The sequence below is a fragment of the Coturnix japonica genome, chromosome 1 (assembly GCF_001577835.2).
Source record: "Coturnix japonica isolate 7356 chromosome 1, Coturnix japonica 2.1, whole genome shotgun sequence".
NCBI classification, from domain to species: domain Eukaryota; kingdom Metazoa; phylum Chordata; class Aves; order Galliformes; family Phasianidae; genus Coturnix; species Coturnix japonica.
The window spans coordinates 76,421,650-76,440,346 of record NC_029516.1 but is presented as its reverse complement, the minus strand read 5'-3'; the positions used below and the strand labels follow the sequence as shown (position 1 = coordinate 76,440,346).

The following is an 18,697-nucleotide window of genomic DNA, read 5'->3' as shown; positions in this document are numbered from 1 at the left end:
GAGGTGGTTGAGTCACCATTCCTGGATGTGTTTGAGAGCCGTTTGGATGTGGTGCTCAGGGATATGATTTAGCAGAGGGTTGTTAGAGTTATGGTACTATGGTTAGGCTGAGGATGGACTTGATGACCTTTGAGGTCTTTTCCATCCTGAGTAATTCTATGATTCTAAGACTCAACTGAACAGATTCATACTCTTTTTAACAGCATAATCTAATTTATCATGCTTAATTTCAAAAGTGCATGAGTAAATTCAAGCAGGCCCAATAACGCGGTCATTAAAAAGGAAAAACTCTATACAAAAGTGTTTTTGAACTAGTCTTTTTTAGTGGCAAATAGTAATTACAGAGTACAGTCCCAGAAGACTCAGGAAACTGGGGCATTCAGGGCTATAGATTGCCTGTGAAATAATTCTCTATTTTTGTATTAGCCTCTTGGAGTAGTTGTTTGCAAACCGCTTCTGTAATTCTTCTGCTCTCTTTCCATGTTTAAGCATGTTGACCAAGTTTAAGGTTTTTTTTAGTTCATGCAGAGGCTTGTTTACAAAGCCACAGTACTTCCTTCTTGGAACAAATTCCAGAGCCTTCTTCCAATCTCCAGTATCTTTCAAGGTTAATAAAATATGCATCATCTGATCCAGCGTGAGATTTTTAGCACCACAGTTCCAAAGCAAGTATTTCTCCAATGGAAGGGCTGCAGTCTCTAGCCCCAGTCGTTTTGCCTGTGCTAAAGAGACTCCTGTTTTTATACTCTTGTCAACCATAGAGCCGACGATGTAGATTTTGTCATGATCAAAAGTCTTCATTACTTTGGGAGAATCGGCAGTCAGATAGATAAGCTTATCCTTTGGAAAGATGTCTGTATAGCACTGGTCCGTCACAGTGATAAGCAGCTTGTCCCACGCTCCTCTGTAATGTTTGATAAATTCCTTATGATACAGACTGTCATCTTTGAAATTACAGAAGTGAATGTGGAATGGATCCGCAGACCTTCGATTGCAACCTTCACTTAATACCATCTGTTTCACCGCATTTGCTACTTCTCTGGCAGACATATACTTTTCATAAGACATATCGAACACCAGAGGCTGCCCAAAGATCATAGACTGAGCGACTCTCCAGTTGTACGCTCTATCCATTGAGCTGCCCCACAAACAAACAAACGAACTCTTCTTGGGCTTTTCACTTTCTGAAGCTCTCTCTTGTGCTTCCAGCCTCCTTTCCCTTTTCTCTTCCATCTTCCTTTTGTTATTTTTCTTGTGCTGTTCCTTAAGATGCAGATATTTTAAATACTTCTTTTGGGCCGATTTGGAAGGACATTCCATGAAAGCTTTCATCTGTTCATCAGTGATGTTTTCAGGAACCGGTCTACCAACTAACCTCCACAGCTCCAAAGTCTCACGTGCAGCAGCCAAAGCCGAGAGCTCCTTAGGCTCAGAGACCGTCTCACTGACTTCTTGCAACCCAGACTTCATTACTTCCTTCCACGCATCTAAATCTACTTTTTCTGAGGAACCGCGTGCATTGTCATCTTTCAGGCAAGGTGACAGAACCAGAGTTCTTCTAAGTGGAAACATACCCTGTTTCAGCCCATGTTGTATTGAAAATGAGAAGGCAGAACACCTTACGATTTTTTTCAGAAGCATATTAGCAGCCTGCATGCTTGAACATGTGCTCTGTTCAAACAGTTCTCTGCAGAAAAAAAAAGCACAAGAGGGGGAAGAACTTGTCAGGAGTCACGAAGAAAACACAGATGTTCATCGTTATTACTGCTCACGGACAGCAAGTTACTTCCTGAGGAACACTAGGAATCCCTGCTTCCACTACTGCTTTTCTGCTGTACTTAAAGACAACATATATAACACTGTTTAGTTGTACTGCTTAAAACAGCTGGAACCAATGCAATACAAAATGCAGCCAGTCTCTCAGCAGTGTTTATTTTCATTTTGTCTATCATTTCATAAATACAACCTTTACAACGAAAGCAAGCAAATGCTGCATGGAGACTGAAAATAACATAAAACCACATAGAATCATAGAATTATCCAGGTAGAAAAAGACCTCGAAGATCATCAAGTCCAACCACAGCCTAACCAGTACCCTAACTCTAACAACCCTACACTAAATCATATCCCTGAGCACCACATCCAAACGGCTCTTAAACACAACCAGGGATGGCGATTCAACCACCTCCCTGGGGAGCCTATTCCAGTACATAACTACCCTTTCTGTGAAGTTCTTCCTAATATCCAACCTAAACTTGCCCTGGCGCAACTTGAGGCCATAACATCCAGATAACTATCTAATTATTTTTTTTATTTTAGTACTTACATTTTAATTCTTCTGTATGTTTCTATATAATAGGACACTGAGCTACTGGAACTGCCACTGCTATAGTTTTGCAAAGCCAACAGTACTGCTAAGGAATGCTTATACCCCTTGAGACCCTTGTTCCTGGCTCTCTTAGCAGGGCAAGCACTCTGCACCACATGCTCCCAAGCCCAAATGAAAATCACAGCAGCCCCCACCTAAGCGAGGCGGGCCTAATTCACCGCTCCCAGCTCCGCACCCCCCGGTGTATGGCCCACCACAGGAAGGTTTCCTTCTCGCCCGCCCCTCAGCAGCCCGCACCTGCCCACACCGCGGCTCAGCCCCCACGATCTCCACCCGATTTCTCCTCTGAACTGCGCAGGAGAGCGCGGCTAACATTTATCACACCCCGCCGAACCTCGCCGCCATCTCCTGCGCGCCCTGAAGGCAGGAAGGCCGCTCAGAGCGTGCGCGGGGAGGAGTCGGTCCGCTGCGCTTTCTTGCCCGGGTTCCGCTGGGGAATCTCGGTGTTGTGAGGGCTCTAACCAGACGTTCCGGCAATCATCTCCCCTCAATAACGCTCTGATCCCCGCGGCTGTCTCTCTTTGCACTTCTGGGCTCCCGCCGCGGGCGGGCTGGCTCGCTGATTTCATTTTGTCATCCTTTCTTTTGATCGTCAGGGGAGGGGGTCGGTGGAGGCTGCGCTCTGTCAGCATGAGTTTCCTGCTGCCCAAGCTGAGCTGTAAGAAGGAGGTGGATCAGGCCATAAAAAGCGTGGCGGAGAAGGTTTTGGTCCTCCGGTTCGGAAGAGATAACGATGCTGTCTGTCTGCAGCTCGATGATATTGTAAGAGCCTTTTTTTTTTTTTTTTTTTTTTTTTTTAACCCCGATATAAGTAAATATACCTGTTTTACACAGGGGAATGCCATGGGTTGTGTTTGGGTGCCTGATAGAAATGGTGGTAGCATTTGCAGCCAACACTTAAATGTAACACAAAATCATACCCTCAACAGTTTGACACTTAAGTGCATAGGCCGCTCTGTGTGTGTACAAAGTGTGCTGTGTGTGTACAAAGTGCTGCAGGTAAATGGGACATTCCAACCCTGCTTAAACTGGGAGAATGTAATAGAGATGGGCTTCATAAAGCTTGCTGCCTTTTTCTCCACTTCTGCCTCATTCCGTTTTCTCCTTGTCTGCCTCATTCTTGCCAGCTTGCCAAGACAGCTCATGACCTAAGTAAGATGGCAGTCATCTACCTGGTGGATGTGAACAAGGTTCCTGTGTACACCCAATATTTTGACATCAGCTATATTCCATCTACAGTGTTTTTCTTCAATGGACAGCACATGAAGGTTGATTACGGGTACGTCATCCTGCCTGACATTGTCTGTTACATTTATAGTAATTTAACAGCCTTTATGTTACCTTGTCTACAGCAGGTAATGCTTGAAAACTGTGTTGCTGTTGACAGAATCTGCATTGCTAACTGTGTGAGAAGGCAGCAGTACGTAACATTAAAAAATAGTTTGAAAGATACTGACGTCGTAAATAGGTACCAGCTGTGAAATACACCAGACTCTGCAAACAGAGTACAATTAAATCCTTAGACACAGCACTACACCTTTTTGGACTTTGGATATCAGCTCATAGTATAGTCCTGACTTGGTTATGCCATTATTGATGTGATTCTTTCAGAATCAAGTCAAAATCCTTAATTTCATTATACTTTTCTTGTCTTTATTTTAAATGTTTCAATGTTACAATACTACTTTTATGCTTATCTTTAGGTCTCCAGATCATACCAAATTTGTAGGAAGCTTCAAAACAAAGCAAGACTTCATAGATCTGATTGAAGTGATTTACCGTGGTGCCATGCGTGGAAAGCTTATTGTGAGAAGTCCTATTGATCCCAATAACATTCCTAAATATGACCTTCTTTACCAAGGAATTTAGCAGGCTGACCTGAGTTAAAGAACTACAGGAATGGCAGATATTCTTGATATGGTTTGTTTTTTGTTGTGGTTTTTTCCTGAGCATTTTTATCCACTGGTGATGCCATGGGATACTTTGAGCATTTATGGTGAAGGATCATATTGGTCTCCTTCTGAAGACAGACATTCTGTCACTTAGTACTTCTCCGACAAATAAAGCTACTTGTTAACATCTAGAATTTATGTAAGTGACTGTTCTTTGAGTTGCATGCTGACCAGCAGCTGTACAACAGACATGCTGCTTGTATGCACAATGATGGCATCAGCACAGTTTTCATAAGTGAACTAAACAGTTGGGTACTCTATTAAATGTCCAGTCAATGCTACTTTCATTCAAATATCAGCCAAGCTGTATTTAAAAAGCTGCATTTGTTACTGAGAATACTAACTTTCCCGTGCCTTTCCAATGGAATTTCACATTACTACCCATTGCTGAATAATGGTATGAAAGTTTTTTTAGTCAGTGTATTACTAAAATCAGAACTAGGTGGAAATAATAATATAAAAGGAATTTACACTGATTTCTGTATCCAGAGTTACTGTTCAGCAATTATTTTTTTCTTAATAAGGTGGGGTCTGAAGATATAGGCCAAAATACTGGCACCTTTCAAAGCTGTTTCGCAGACATGGGCCACTTTTAAGTCCCACACAATAAAACTGGAAATTCAGAACAGCTGTTTTTCTTACATATGTTTTTAAAACTATTTTGAATTCCTTGAATAAATTGCCAACCTTTAGCATGGACACTTAAACTGTTCCCCATTTCTATCAAAAAATAAAGCAGCTGAGAGGAAACAGCTACACCATTCTCTTATATCAGTCTGATAACTGTAGGTTTCTAGCATATAACCCCAGTGGTTCACTCTGTGTAGCTTCACTGATTTTGTTGGATTTAAAATTGCAAATTTGCATACTTCGTGTATTCCAGAATTGTCCTTTTATGCACTTAAGAATTTAGAGCTTTGTTGATCATTTAGTCTAATTCCAAAGCTATCAATGCAGGAAGTCTAATTAAATATATATATATTTATATGTACATATATATGTATATATATAGATATATATACAGACAAGTGTTGATATACATTAACATCTTTATTTTGCATAGCTTTACATTTCACAGCTGGCTGAAGGGATACGTCCTAAAGCTTTGAAGAAGGCATTTTATTCCTCATGGTTCACTCGTATTTTTGTGTTTCTCAAAAGAGTCTTTAAACTTAAAACTGTAAGTCTCTCCATTGTGAAGGATCTTAGCTGCAGGGATGTTTATGAAAAGAAGAGATTACTCTCAAACCCAAGTCAGTATACCTTCATTTACCAGCTTCCTTGTTTTTGCTGCTTCGAGTTGCAATAGGTGAACGCGTAAGGTCTGCTGCGTTCTTGGCTTTCAGTGTGCTGTTCAGGTACTTAAAGATGGAACGCAAGCAGTAGGAAGGTGCTAAGCTATAGTTTTCAGTTCCAGCAGAGACAGCTGGACAGTTCACTTTGACAAGGGAGCCCACAGCTGTACCTAGAGGCTTACTGTTTGATACCCATTCACGGCAGTGTTTCTGTATCCACCATTGTATTTGTGGATCATTTCTAGTCTGATGCTGTATATTGTGCATGGAATCGATGAATGCCACAGAGAAAACTTTATTCATCACTTCCCATTTTCTCTGCATGAGCAGATCAATAAACACCAAACCACCGTAGCCATGGGCAATGAAAGCCACGTTCTTGGCTGCACTTTTAGAAATGAAATGATCCCATACGTACATGGTATGTTCTTCAGGGTTACTGCTGCACCTCCTGGGGATCCACTGGCAGGAATGCTTAGAAATCGGTGATTCTTCTCTGGTAGAAAAGCTTAGATTCTCCCTTTCAGTCTTCAAATCAATGAGATTGTCATTGGGATTCAGTACAATCACTCCCCCATGGCTTTGAAGGGCCATTTTGATGAACGGTATTTGTGTTCCATGGTATAGGCCCTCCCTGATGATTGTCTTTTGCCCCCACTGGCCAGCATGAAAAACTCCACGGTCCTGAAGAAGGACAATGATGCTAGAAGAACTTGTTAGTGCTTTCTCACTCATAAAAAAGAAACTTCTTGGTTCATCCTCTGTAGCATCAGAAGGAATGTAAACTTTCTGCAGTGTGCAGACTCTTTCCAGGAGCTCATAAACATACTGGGTAATCATACGTCCCAAAACTTGATAGCGTTCGTGATTCTTCTCGTGGGTGTTTTTGTAGTAATTGAAAACAAAGGGATCATTTGTATCCAGATGTCTCAGTTCCCCTCTTACATTAAAATTGTACTTCAGTTCCTCTTCATAATCTGAACCCTCTACTAGTTTCCTCAAGCTTAGTTCACATCCTGTTTGTAACCACTGCAAATTAAGAAAACTATGTCAGTGTAATTATAGACCACCATACAACAGTTACAAAAAGCATGCTGTATTGCAGTCAATATTTACAAGTGGTTACACACAAAGCATTCATTGCTTTTGGTGGGCTGTAGTAAACCAGCTGCTTGAAAAGCCAGATTCCATTTGCAAGCTTAGTTAGTATTTGCACAGAACTTAACACATTATAAACATCACTGAAGTATAAATCACATAAATAATACCCTGTATGAGAGCTGCCATTCAATAGAGCTTATTCTAGTAAGACCAGACATTACCTACCGTATGTACTTCTGTAAAGTCTGCCATCATCACAGAAGAAAATCTTTCTGACTCAGCGACTGTAGGCAATTTCTCTGTGTGAAGAAAATAAGTTCCACGTAAGTTAAGGTTTCATTATTTTACATATATTAGTCCTGGGTATTTCTCTGAAATATATCATTTGCTAACAGCTAAGGTAATTTCAAACACTTCAGATAGTTCCAAGCTAACATCCTACATTTGTATTTTACACCTAAACAGAAGTTAAAGCTAAGACTGTTTTGCACATAACTAAACAATTGTTAAACCAGCTTTGCATAGACTCCTACTACTTGATATAAAGGTATTATGCTAACAAACAGAGAAAAGAGTTGTTTTTACTTCAGAAAACCACACACCAAACTTACAGTTCTAAAGCTGCTTTAGAAAGAAGATCTTTGTCTTTATATAAAAGGATTTTCAAGGCCACCAGCTGGAAATCATTGCATCAGCTGAGTTTGTTACCCTGCTGCATGCTGAGCTGGAGCCAGCCTACTCAGCTGCAGAAGTTTTTAGGTTTCAACAAAAAGGGGTGGCCAGCAGGGAGAGGGAGGTGATTGTCCCCCTCTACTCAGCTCTTGTGAGGCCCCACCTGGAGTACTGTGTCCATGCCTGGGGCCCCCAGCACAGGAAAAACACGGAGCTCTTGGAGCAGGTCCAGAGGAGGGCTATTAAGATGATAAGAGGGCTGGAGCACCTCTACTATGAGGAAATGTTGAGGGAACTGAACTTGTTTTGTGTGGGAAACAGAAGGCTCCAGGGAGAGCTGGTGTTCCAGTACTTGGAGTGTATGAACAGAAGGGGGATATAGCTGTTTACAAGGGCGGACAGTGATAAGACAAGGGGGAATGGTTTTAAACTGAGACAGGAGAGGTTTATGTTGGATATTATGGGGAAGTTTTTCACTCAGAGGGTGTTGATGCACTGGAACAGGTTGCCCAAGGAGGCTGTGGATGCCCCATCCTTGGAGGCCTTCAAGGCCAGGCTGGATGTGGCTCTGGGCAGCCTGGTCTGGTGGTTGGCGACCCTGCACATAGCAGGGGGATGGAACTACATGATCATTGTGGTCCTTTTCAACCCTGGCTGTTCTGTGATATGGTATGATATAGGGCTATGAGAGTTCTGGCAATATATATGCGATACTTGGGGGAGAGGCAGTGCAAATTGAGGTGTATTTGAGCTCTTAATCCACCTTCAGGATTAATACAGACTGGGGGTCGGCGAGGTGCAATTTAAACTCCGTTTCGTTTGGTTAGAAATTACTGAAAAACAACCAGACAACTGGCGTTTTCCGTAGCGTTCCCTCAGCGACCGGTTTCCCCTCCTTTAGCACTAGTTTCCTTCATCCCCGCTGTATTTACAGACGCACTCTGGCCTCCACATGCTCCACACCACGCTTGCTTTCCCCTCTAGGTCCCTATAGGGCTAAAAGAGAAAGTTAAGCCCGGCTCTGTCACATCTGCCGAGGGCGGGGCGCTGCTGTGGGCGGTCCTGGGGCTGGCGTTATGGGCAGCCATAGCCGGGCAGGCGGGGCCGGTTCTCCCGGCTCGGGCGGGCCCCTACCCGGAAGTAATCGGCGGTGTTGCGCAGGGGGCGGAACAGGCGTTAGCGAACGGCAGCAGCACCGGTAGCAACAACGAGGGCCACGGTACGGCTGTGGGTGCTGGGGAGGGCAGGCAGCGTGTGCTTGGCGCTGTCCTGCAGGCGGGGCACAAGGAGCTCTTTAATTGGTGGGGGGGGGGGGGGGCTGGAGGGAAATAACGGAATCCGGTAGTGAGCCCCAGCACCGGTGGGTGGGTGTCTGCGTCATTCCCCCGTTCGACGATCGCGAAACCGCGAGGGAGAAGGGCGGAGCGGTCGGCGCCGGGCGGTAGCGTTGTTACGCTTTGTTAAGGGCCGTTCTTCAGCCGGGAGCTGTCGGTATGGCGTTGGGCTAGGCGATGGCCGGGCCCTCTTATGTATGCTGCACATATCGCTCTTATCCAACTTAGGCTGAAAAGCTGTTGACCGAAACAAAACTGCCCATGCTTTAAGGGTGATTTAAGCTACTTGAGTTAGGTGTGAGGTCTTATGACCTCTCTGTGTCTCCGTACGGAGTATTTGTAAACAGAACAAGTGGCTTGGAATGCTTGAGGTTCTGAAGCTCAGTTCCTCTGATGAGAAAGAAGTTTATCAGTTAACAGATTGAATTATACTGAATCAAATTATATTACCTTACTACTGCAATTGTTATAGTGTTACAGATGTATTTCTGTGACTCTTTATAATCGAAGACTAACTTACGCTCAGGCAAGCAGGCAGCATAACTATACATACACTTCAGGGTAAATACTTTCCTTCAAGACAAGTTATGGTGAAAACTTGTTAGCGAGTCCACACACACACACACACTGATAATACAGAGCCCTGCTGAAGCCCATGTCTCGTGCATTGTGGCTATCCATGAGCTTGAGTTGTGCTAGCTGCCTGAAAAGGGGTGTTTTTGCTTTAGCTTGCTGCCTGCAATTCTAATTGCTTCTGAATAAATGAAATACAAATTACTAAGCTTGTTTTGCCTGTATGTGTATATAGTTATGTGTATGGGAAATTGGTAATCACAGCCTGAACCTCTGATTAATCAGCTGAGGCAAGTGTTGGGTCAGCTGTTGGAGCACAGGTGAGAGTAATTGAGCTGTGCTCCCGGAAGGGGTGGAGCTTGGCTCCACCTCCTCTAGACCTCATTTAAGGGCTGACCACCACTAAGGCAGCGTCTCTTGGAGATTGCTCCTTGGTGAAGATTGCCTCAGCAGTTCCCAGCAGACCAAAGGTTTCCATGTGGGTGAGTTTTTCTTGTAAATAACCTTTTGGGTATTTACAACTACCATCTTTTCATTATTGTCACCATACAGTTGTGCCTTTCTTTTCTAGAGGAGAGAGTCATGGAAAGAAGATCGTCACTTTCAAGTCATGTCGGTGTAAGTCTTTTACAATTTACAACAAGTAGCTTTCAGGCTGTGGGGATGCTGAGGTGTTCTGGCTGTACTTATGTAACCAGTCATTCTCTAAGAGTCCTGCTTTCCCTTTGTTGGAACAGCTTTCTTGAGAACTACCTTATGCTAGCAGCAATCAATAGCAATATCTACTGCTGAACGTGTTATTACAATATAGGTTAACATTTAACATAAACTGAGTACTTTTCAAGGCCATATTAAGCCCTCAGTAACATTTAAATATTAATATTCAAGGAAATGAGCTGCGTAGCTGATTAATCTGTGGTTGTCTACTGAGATGTGTGTAAGAATCCATATAGTAGTGCTTTTTTTTCTTAAAATATCCATATTAGCTGTAGTTTGGAGCAATGGAGGCACAAGTGAAAACAGACTGTAGGCATGTGATCCAGGTAAGGTCTGTCTGGTATTTTAGGAATGTTTCCAGCACATTGTTCGTTTGTATTCTTTGACTTTTGCTTCTACAAGTGTGAACTTCCAGATAGATTTCAAATTCTACTAATTCAGATGAGGAATCTACAAAGTGCATATATGGGTTGATTCATCTGCTTTCTGTGAAGGGAAAGCTGATGCAGCTTGTATACACTGCACTTCATGTTTGTCCTGTATGTTAATTGCAGCTATTGCTAACCAACATTTTAATGAGTACAAACGTATTGAGGATATGGTGCACTGAGGTGGAAATCTTGCTGATGAAATGTATCTTATGCTTTTTCTCCCTCTGTCTGATTGTCTATTTCTGTTCTCTGAGTCTGACCTTATCTGTTCTCAGTGTTATGTTATTACAGAAGTTGTCTGAAGCTCTATGACACTTATTTAAATTTTACACAACTCTGTGCTGTCAGGAGTTTTATAGTCTGCATCTTACCTGGTGATTTCTGAGTGTTTTAAAAAGAGAAATCGGTAGCGCACCATTAATGTATGGGTTTGAAGAAAGCATCCTGATTGATTAAAATTTAAGTCATTTATCCAGACAACAACATACCTCTTCTTGCAGGCATTTTAAATGATAATAATTAAAAAAAAAGAGATACTTTTAGTAAAAGCATTGCCTGTATGTAACATTTGACCTTTATGACTCGAGGCATCTGGTATTGTATTTGTATTTAAACATCGAAAGGAGCTTGAGGTACTGTACAGAAATTCAGACCTAGAGAAAGACCTAGACATAGAGAAAAATAAGAGTAATAGTGATTTAAGTTTAAAAATGGAAGGATTATCTAATTGGCGGTGCAATATGCTTCAGTTATGATCTGAAGGACTGCATACAGAGCTAATGAATGGAGCTTCTATGTTAATTAAGTTATTGACCTCACACTTTTCTAGAATACTGACTTGTGATTTCATCTTGCAAAGCAGGATATCAGGCAGTTTGCAAATAAAGCTCACAATGTGCTTTACAGTAGCTGTCATGTGGAATAACTTTTACCTTTTTTCTTGGGCTTATGCAATTAATTAACTGAAAGATACCAGTACTGTGTTCCGTACCTACTGTGTTTGAATCTAGTCCCATTTGCAGCTTATGATTTTGCACATCAAGATGCCTGAAGAAATGTCTAGGTTTCCACTCTTAAGGTTATTTCTTGTACTGGCAGATTGCTAAGAATTACTAACAGCCCAGAGAAGCAGTGAATGCCCCATCCCTGGAGATATTCAAGGTCAGGACGGAGGGGCTCTAAGCAACCTGATCTAGCTGTAGATGTCCCTACTCATTGCAGGGCTGTTGGATAGATGACCTTTAAAGGTCCTTTCCAACTCAAACAACTGTATGATTCTTTATTTTTTTGATAAGGTTGGTAATGACAACAGGTAATACTATTTTGTGGACATTAGAGTATGCTATTGCTAAATAATCATATTTAAACACTAGTACTATGATAAATGTTCTTTATTTATTTTTGGAGAGCAAACAGTATAATTCAGCTGTTTTGTTTTTGAAGATTAAATTAGAGTTTTAGAAAGTTAGAGAGAGCCAAGAATATGGAGTAATAGTAGGTTGGTTTTGTTCTCACCTCTTGGACACATATTTGAGGTTGTTGTGAAATGAATAAGATTAGTTTTTTTTCTTGGTGTTCATCTGTTAAAACCAGCTCCTGATAGAATGACATCAATTTATGGTGAAACATGAATGAGAATGCTTCTAAGTAACAGGTCAGTGCTTTGCTTGCAACTTTGTTTTACCTGATGATTATAAAAACTTTGCATCTGGCAGTATGTGAGCTCCTAGCACCAGTGGGTAATTTAGTTTTATCATGTGTGTAACGTCCTCTATTTTCAGTTTCGTATTCCAAAGAAGAAACCAAACAAGTCAGATGATGTTCAAGTTCAGTCCCCTTTGGCAAGGCTCCCAGGCTCTCAGCATTGGGACTACCCTCTAAGAGAGGTAAAGAGAAGTTCTCTGCAGTGTAAAGTGCATAGGAGAGTTCTGTGGGATTTTTTTGGTTTGTTTGTTTTAACTTTACTTTTTTAAGTACCAAGTGCTGCCTTGTACCTATTTGATCAGCACCTGACCCACCTTTCCTGGGAACGTCAAGTGTGTAGATCTGAAATGTGTCTGCAAGTATTAGAGCTACGGTAAGGGAAATCTGTGCTGTATCACCAGGCTGTATCATTAAAAAGCAGAGCTGCTTCTCAGACATAGTTTGACAGGTTTCCATAGTAATCTCGGGTACTGAAGTTAACTTTTAACTGAAGAGTTTGAAGGCAAGTGTGTTTATGTGCAGTTTTTCTGTAGTTTGTTGTTTTTTGATTCCTGGACCTGTAGGTAATATTCAGTTTGCTTATCCAAATTGTTCTCACTACACTATGGAAGTAACTTTTTTGTTGAATTTTGGTTGTTATTTTGTATCTAAGAGCTGAAACTCTTAAGAATAGGTGAAAAAGAGCATGACTTCGTAGAATAATAATAATAGAATAACTCATTTTAATAGGTTAAAAGATTATACATGATCATTTATGCTAATGCTATTTAAGAACATCTCAGTCATGTGTAGAAATAAATATTTAGGGAATTTCAAGCAGATTTGTATGCTAAATGTTTTTAAAAGCCAAATCTTGGAAATGTGTTTTGTCACTCTTGACTGCTTCAATGCAGCTTGAAGTTTTTGCCAGTTTTGTTGCTTTCAGAACTGTAGGACTGGTCAAACAGGCTCCCTTACAGAGAAGGCTAGTGAGGGAAATTCTTTTGACTTGCAAGAGTGCTGACAGTGTGACCCATTTCTTATGGTAGGTCTGGACGTTTGATTGTTCTGCAATATAGACTTGCTGTATTACGTTCTTTACTAGTAAAGTGAGCAGAACATCCAGTTGAATTCCTGCTTTGAAGCAGGAGGCAGTGTAACCTTAAGTCACAAGCAGCAGCCTCTTGCTGAGCCAGGTAACGTGTAGAACTCTGTCTTTCTCTCTGCCTCCATAAGAGCAATGACTGGACTAGATGTATCGGAGAATCACTTCTTACTTCCTGAATATTGTCTTGCTTTCCATTTATTGTTTTTCTTACTGGTGTATATATGACATTTTTCAATGCAGTTGAGGCCTTTTGAAACGCTGCCTAGTCTTCATACACACTTGCAAAAGAGAAAATTGAGGTGTGGACATGAATCTTTCAGATGCCCTTTCACAGCACACTTACACAGCATTGCATATATCTCTATGTGGTTTCAGACTGACTGATATTGTTTTCCAACCTCAGTTTGGTTTTGATGTGAGTTGAGAGTAGAAAGTAGTGGCAGGAGATAGATTTCTGGAATTGCAGAAACAGTTGTATGTTTTTGTGGAGTTTTTGTTTCTTTAATTTGAAAATACAATTACATTTTGTAAGGTAAGAGAACTGAAAGGGAAAGAAGAATTACTAGTTTTGTAAGTTTTGCTGTACTGTGCCAGTGTAAAGCCTTCAGATTCCTGTTGCTTTGCAGAATTGTGTGTTTTTTGAATGGAATATTGGTTAAATTCATGGCGTTAAATAAGAAGATATCTAACATTACTGTGGTTATCTGGAACAGACCTAATGTTTAAGTCTTCATTTGGGACAGTGCTACCTTAAATGCAGAAGTAATTAAATTGTCTTGTACTGTTGCAGAGGAAAAATGAAGCAAGTTCCTGGTAACCCCACTAGTACACACATAGTAAACAAATCCATATGTTACAGAATTGTTGTTCATATTCTTTGTGTCTCTGCTCTATCTGGTCAGTTGCACTGTTTCAATGCCTGGCCTTGTTCAATTTTTCTTATGTAATGTCCAATATGACACTTAAGTGTGTTGCAGTGTTCCACTATTGTTTGTTTTGTTTCAGTGGCGATTAAGTGCCAGCAACAGGGAGACTTCTACAACAGGAAGAAAGCAAAGGGACTGTGATAGATGCAGCTCTAATGATGAAGAATCAATTGGGTACGAAGTTATCTCAAAATGAATTATTCTGTTTGTATGTTCTGAAATTAATAACCTTTACTGATTTGGATATCTTTGGTCTTCAGTTAATTGGGTCCTTTGAAATGGTTTTCAAGGTTTTGACCCATCTTTAGATGTTCATGTTTGAGTGATTTATTGACCAATGAATTATGAAACAACCATGCTTTTGTTGTTATTGTTGTTTTTTGTCTGCTTAAATACAAGACTGCAAAATCAGAATGAAAATGCAATAGTGACTAGAGAAATTACTGCATGGGATCTTGAAAGGTGTTTGTTACTCTTTGTAAGTTATCATTTTAGCCCTAGGTATTTTAGTTCCTTAAGGCTTCCAGACTGTCCTTTGTATGTCACTCTGCTCTGCAGCCCATTCTTGTTAAGGAGACTTCAACTGTTAAAACAAACAGGTATAATGATAAGTAGGAAAGGGCTGTTATTAAAAACAAAACAACAAAAAATGCCAACCAAAATTAGGCATCTCATCTCTGTGTTCAAGGCACCTAAATGAATAAAGAACTGTTGAGTGTGGTGCTTTTTAATACTGTTGCCAAAAGCAAATGTGTTGATTTCTTTGAGGTTGTGGCAGATTATTTAAAACTACCTTCTGTGAAGCTATCAGCTGGATAACAGTTTACCCAAAAAAGTTTTAAACTTTATTGCCTATGTAGTCAAATGAAAACGTAGGTTTATATTCACTGGCACTAGCTAGGAAATATATTGACTTCATAGTAAAATTAATTATATTCACGGTCATGAAGCAACCACAAATCATGCAAGTATAAGCAAGTAATCCTCTGCCTCATTTTCTGACTAGAACTTGATCAATGGTGATTTGTTGTCAGTAGAGGCTGCTAGAAACAAAGTTTACAGGTTGTGGGAACGCTTAGTGGCATCTGTGATCAGTTACAAATATCCAACCTGAACTGAGGCCATTCCCTTTAGTCCTATCACTGTTACATGGGAGAAGAGGCTCACCCCACCTTACCACGACTTCCTTTCAGGTAGTTGTTGAGAGTGGTAATGTCTCCGCAAAGCCTCCTGTTCTCCAAACTAAGCAATCCCACTTCTCTTAGCCACTCCCTGTGAGAGTTTTGATCCTGACTGTTCACCTACTTTGCACTTCTCTGGATGTGCTCCATGGCTTCAATGTCTTTTTGTAGTGGGGTGCCCAAAACTGATCACAATATTTGAGCTGCAGCCTCACCAGTGCCGTGTAGTCCTGCTTGCTACAGTATTTCTGATGTGAGCTGGGCAGCCCTTTACCTTCTTTGCCATGTGGTTACTTTGCTGGCTCATATTCAGCTGGCTGTCAACTCCTACCCTGTAAGGATAGGAGGCAGCAGATACAGTTGCCTTTAACCAGTTTCAGATCACCCAAGAAAGGTAGTGGTCACAATCCAGTAATAAAGAAGAAATAGTTCAGCCTTTTCCAAGGATAAGGGCTCACTGGAAACTCCCAGAGGAGGCAGTCTTCAAGTAGAGATGCTTCCCTTTTGGCTGCCAGCCCTTAAATGAGGTTAGGGAGGGGTGGACCAGGGGTCCCCCCCTTCTGGTTGCAGGGCTGGCCATACCCCTTCACTAGGTGCCCAATAATTGGTTCAGACCATAACCTAACAGCTCCTGTACATGCCCTCTGATACTTCTGTGTAGCTTTCTAGCCACTCTCCTGCCCCAACCCTGTAGTGTTGCATGGGGGATGTTGTGACCAAAGTGTAGGACTTGTTCACTTGGTCTTGTTGGAGCTCATATGCGTGGCATCAGTCTTTCCAGTTTCTTCTGTATGGCCTCCTTACAGGCAGATCAATACGTCCTTTCAACTTGGTGTAATATGCAAACTTGGTGAGGGTGTACTCAGTCCCTTCACCCACATCATCAATAAAAGTATTAAACAGAACCAGCCTTTCCATCTGTGGCTTTTCCCTCATCCACTAGACAAGTTACCTGGTCATAAAAGGAAATGAGTTTTGTTGAGCGGGACCTGCCTTTCATCAGTCTGTGCTGGTTAGGCCTGGTACCTTAGTTGTCCAGCACATAACTGTGTGATTGCACTTAATGTGATATCTGCTCCATGAACTCCCCTGGTAGTGAGGGTCAGGTATGCTACAAATCTTTCTAATGCAAAAGTTTATCTCTTCCTTCTTCCTAATGAGGACTCTTATTTATATTGAGAAGTAGGAAATAAGACTTAGTAACAAACTCTTAGCTCCTTATTTTTTCTTATAAAGTATAATTTTCTTCATTGATGGGAGCTAATATTAAATATTTAAGGAGTTATATTTCCTCTAAAGTATTACTTGAGCATTATTATTGACTCTCTAATTTTAGTCAGAAAGGACTAGCTGAGTGCGTTAGAACAAACTCACATTTGCTCACAGTCTAACTAAAATTCTGAATTGCAAAATTTGGTAGCTTCTTGCTTCTATCCCTCCTACTGTGAGAAAGGGCCACGAGGGTAGGAAGCTGTGTTGTAAACCATCATTTCCTACATTTGAACACCACAGCTCAGGACTTTGTGAAAAGTTGCTCTCAGGTGATTTGTTTGTGTTACCTGGACAGGGTTTGAAGGGAGTTCACTAGCCCTCCTCATATGTGGGTGGTCTCTTACATGTTGCTGTGATTGTGCTAAAACAGATTAGGACTGTTACTAGATACAAACAGTCCAATTTATTAGCATCTTTGCAGAAAGATAGTAATCATATTTATGTAACTGGTCTATTAAAGTTTTGCATACCCTTTTTGTTTTTTACTTTTGAGGAAGGGAATGACCTGGTTTGTAGGTCACTGCTTGGAAGGGGAGCTTAGAGACATCCGCTTGTCTCAGCTGTGTTACTCTTGGGTTGTCCAAGAGGAAAATAAAAACAAATTAAAAAATCTAACAACAAAAGACTAAATAGAAAGGCATGATTCTTTCACACTGGTATTTTAAACATTAATTGTAATATATATCATAGCTGAATCAAGTGCTACCCTGAGACAGCCGTTTACATACTCTTTCCCCCTTGCCCTGATCGAAGTGGTTGTAACTTCCAAGACCAGCAAAGCAATGTTCACTTTTGCTCTTAAAACATTGACTTGTAATGGAATGATGAAATATCAAGGCCTTGAAGTAGGAGGATAAGGACAACACACAGAAGTTCTCTTCTTTGAATGATATGGTTGTTGAATGTGACAATGAAGTTCCCATTACCTGTTGATATTTGATTTATTCTTTGAGGCTCTTTATGGGCCAAGGACCATGTGGGCTGTGTACAAACTGCAGAAGCTCAGATGGATGAATGCACAGCAAGATTGTCAAGTGGCTTTGTTCTGTAAACTCAGCTGTTATGGGACTTGAAGGGGGACCTTCCCATGGCATGTGGCATGCCACCATTAAAATACTTGTACAAAATTTGGGCTTATGAGTAGAAGAACGTAGGCAGTGAAAATAATTACCTAGGCAATTGCCATTCATTTACTCAAAAAAAGAAGTCAGTAACTTCCAGGTCTGATTTTGATCTCTAATACAAACTTGAACAAACCAGAACTAGTGGTATACATACATATATATACATATATATGTAATCATTGAGATAGGAGCTGATTCTGGGAGCTCCAGTTCCTTAGTGCAGTAGAAGTCAGACATTATCTCTCAGTTGATAGAAATAAACTATAGGTTTTGATCCTGTGCTTTGTAAGGTAGGATGGTGTTGTGGGGCCTTTTTCTTCGCCTGTGAAATGATTTAGGACTTAAGGGGAACAACCAGCAGCATTCTTCCTGTTGCTATTTTCTTTTTAATTGTCTTTTTAATTTTTTTTTTTTTTTTCTGTTTTGTTGAAGTAGACAAGAGGGGTTAGGACAGGTGTTTGCATTAGAAACAAAAATATACGGTTTTGGTTTTCCTTCACAAGATGCCTCCAGTCTTATGTTGTACATGTTCCTTTTTGTGTCTGCCAGTGGAACATGGCTTTGGTGCATATTTTGCTTGCTTTTTTTCTGCTTTACATCAGTTTTTCCTTTGCAGTTTCTTTTGCATGGCTTGCTTGCATTATTCTGTGGACAGAATAATTCTGTGTGTTGTTTCTGTAGTGAAAGTGAAGAAACATCATCAGTTGAACCTTCAAAACTGTGAATTACATCTTATTTGGTTCTATTTTATAGCAATATCGTATTCTGAATTTTAATATGGAAACCAATAGTATTTATGGTTCTAAAACAAGATGCCACAGCATGAATAGTTAATATTGTACCCTAAAAATACTCAAGCGTATATTTTTTTGAATAGTTTATAAGGCCATGATGATACTACTTATGACATTCTGTGTTAAGAAATGTTCACTGCAATTT

At 40.8% G+C, this 18,697-nt stretch overlaps 4 protein-coding genes across 17 annotated transcripts in view; 2 read left to right on the top strand and 2 right to left on the bottom strand.

Moving 5' to 3' along the window:
- Window positions 1-301: 301 nt before the first annotated feature.
- Window positions 302-2,829, bottom strand: TRMT10C (tRNA methyltransferase 10C, mitochondrial RNase P subunit). Of its 2 annotated transcripts, none has more exons than XM_015877156.1 (2): window positions 2,724-2,829; window positions 302-1,687 (listed from the first exon to the last, which is right to left on the bottom strand). In XM_015877156.1, exons 1-2 carry the CDS (start codon window positions 2,732-2,734, stop codon window positions 412-414), a joined length of 1,287 nt encoding a protein of 428 aa, XP_015732642.1. In that variant the 5' UTR covers window positions 2,735-2,829; the 3' UTR covers window positions 302-411. The 2 variants fall into 2 exon arrangements, with proteins under 2 accessions (XP_015732642.1, XP_015732647.1); XM_015877161.2 differs by having other exon boundaries at window positions 2,627-2,763.
- TXNL4B (thioredoxin like 4B) lies at window positions 2,804-4,479 on the top strand. The gene is made up of 3 exons (XM_015877207.1): window positions 2,804-3,151; window positions 3,517-3,668; window positions 4,093-4,479. The coding sequence occupies exons 1-3, from the start codon at window positions 3,020-3,022 to the stop codon at window positions 4,256-4,258; spliced, it is 450 nt and encodes a 149-aa protein (XP_015732693.1). The 5' UTR covers window positions 2,804-3,019; the 3' UTR covers window positions 4,259-4,479.
- An 893-nt stretch (window positions 4,480-5,372) lies between these two features.
- LOC107320883 (putative protein FAM172B) lies at window positions 5,373-8,790 on the bottom strand. Its single transcript, XM_015877193.2, has 4 exons — window positions 8,768-8,790; window positions 8,544-8,701; window positions 6,963-7,036; window positions 5,373-6,665 (listed from the first exon to the last, which is right to left on the bottom strand). The coding sequence occupies exons 1-4, from the start codon at window positions 8,788-8,790 to the stop codon at window positions 5,607-5,609; spliced, it is 1,314 nt and encodes a 437-aa protein (XP_015732679.2). The 3' UTR covers window positions 5,373-5,606.
- Window positions 8,521-18,697, top strand: part of SENP7 (SUMO specific peptidase 7) — a 35,048-nt gene continuing 24,871 nt past the window's right edge. For 2 of the 13 annotated variants that reach the window (XM_015877115.2, XM_015877068.1), the window contains exons 1-4: window positions 8,521-8,628; window positions 9,888-9,934; window positions 12,246-12,350; window positions 14,261-14,355. In XM_015877115.2, the coding sequence (XP_015732601.1) occupies window positions 9,899-9,934; window positions 12,246-12,350; window positions 14,261-14,355 (236 nt within the window). In that variant the 5' untranslated portion in view covers window positions 8,521-8,628; window positions 9,888-9,898. Of the gene's footprint in view, window positions 8,629-8,775; window positions 8,901-9,705; window positions 9,799-9,887; window positions 9,935-12,245; window positions 12,351-14,260; window positions 14,356-18,697 lie in introns of those variants that run through there. The other 11 variants (XM_015877134.2, XM_015877122.2, XM_015877084.2 and 8 more) reach the window with 10 other exon arrangements.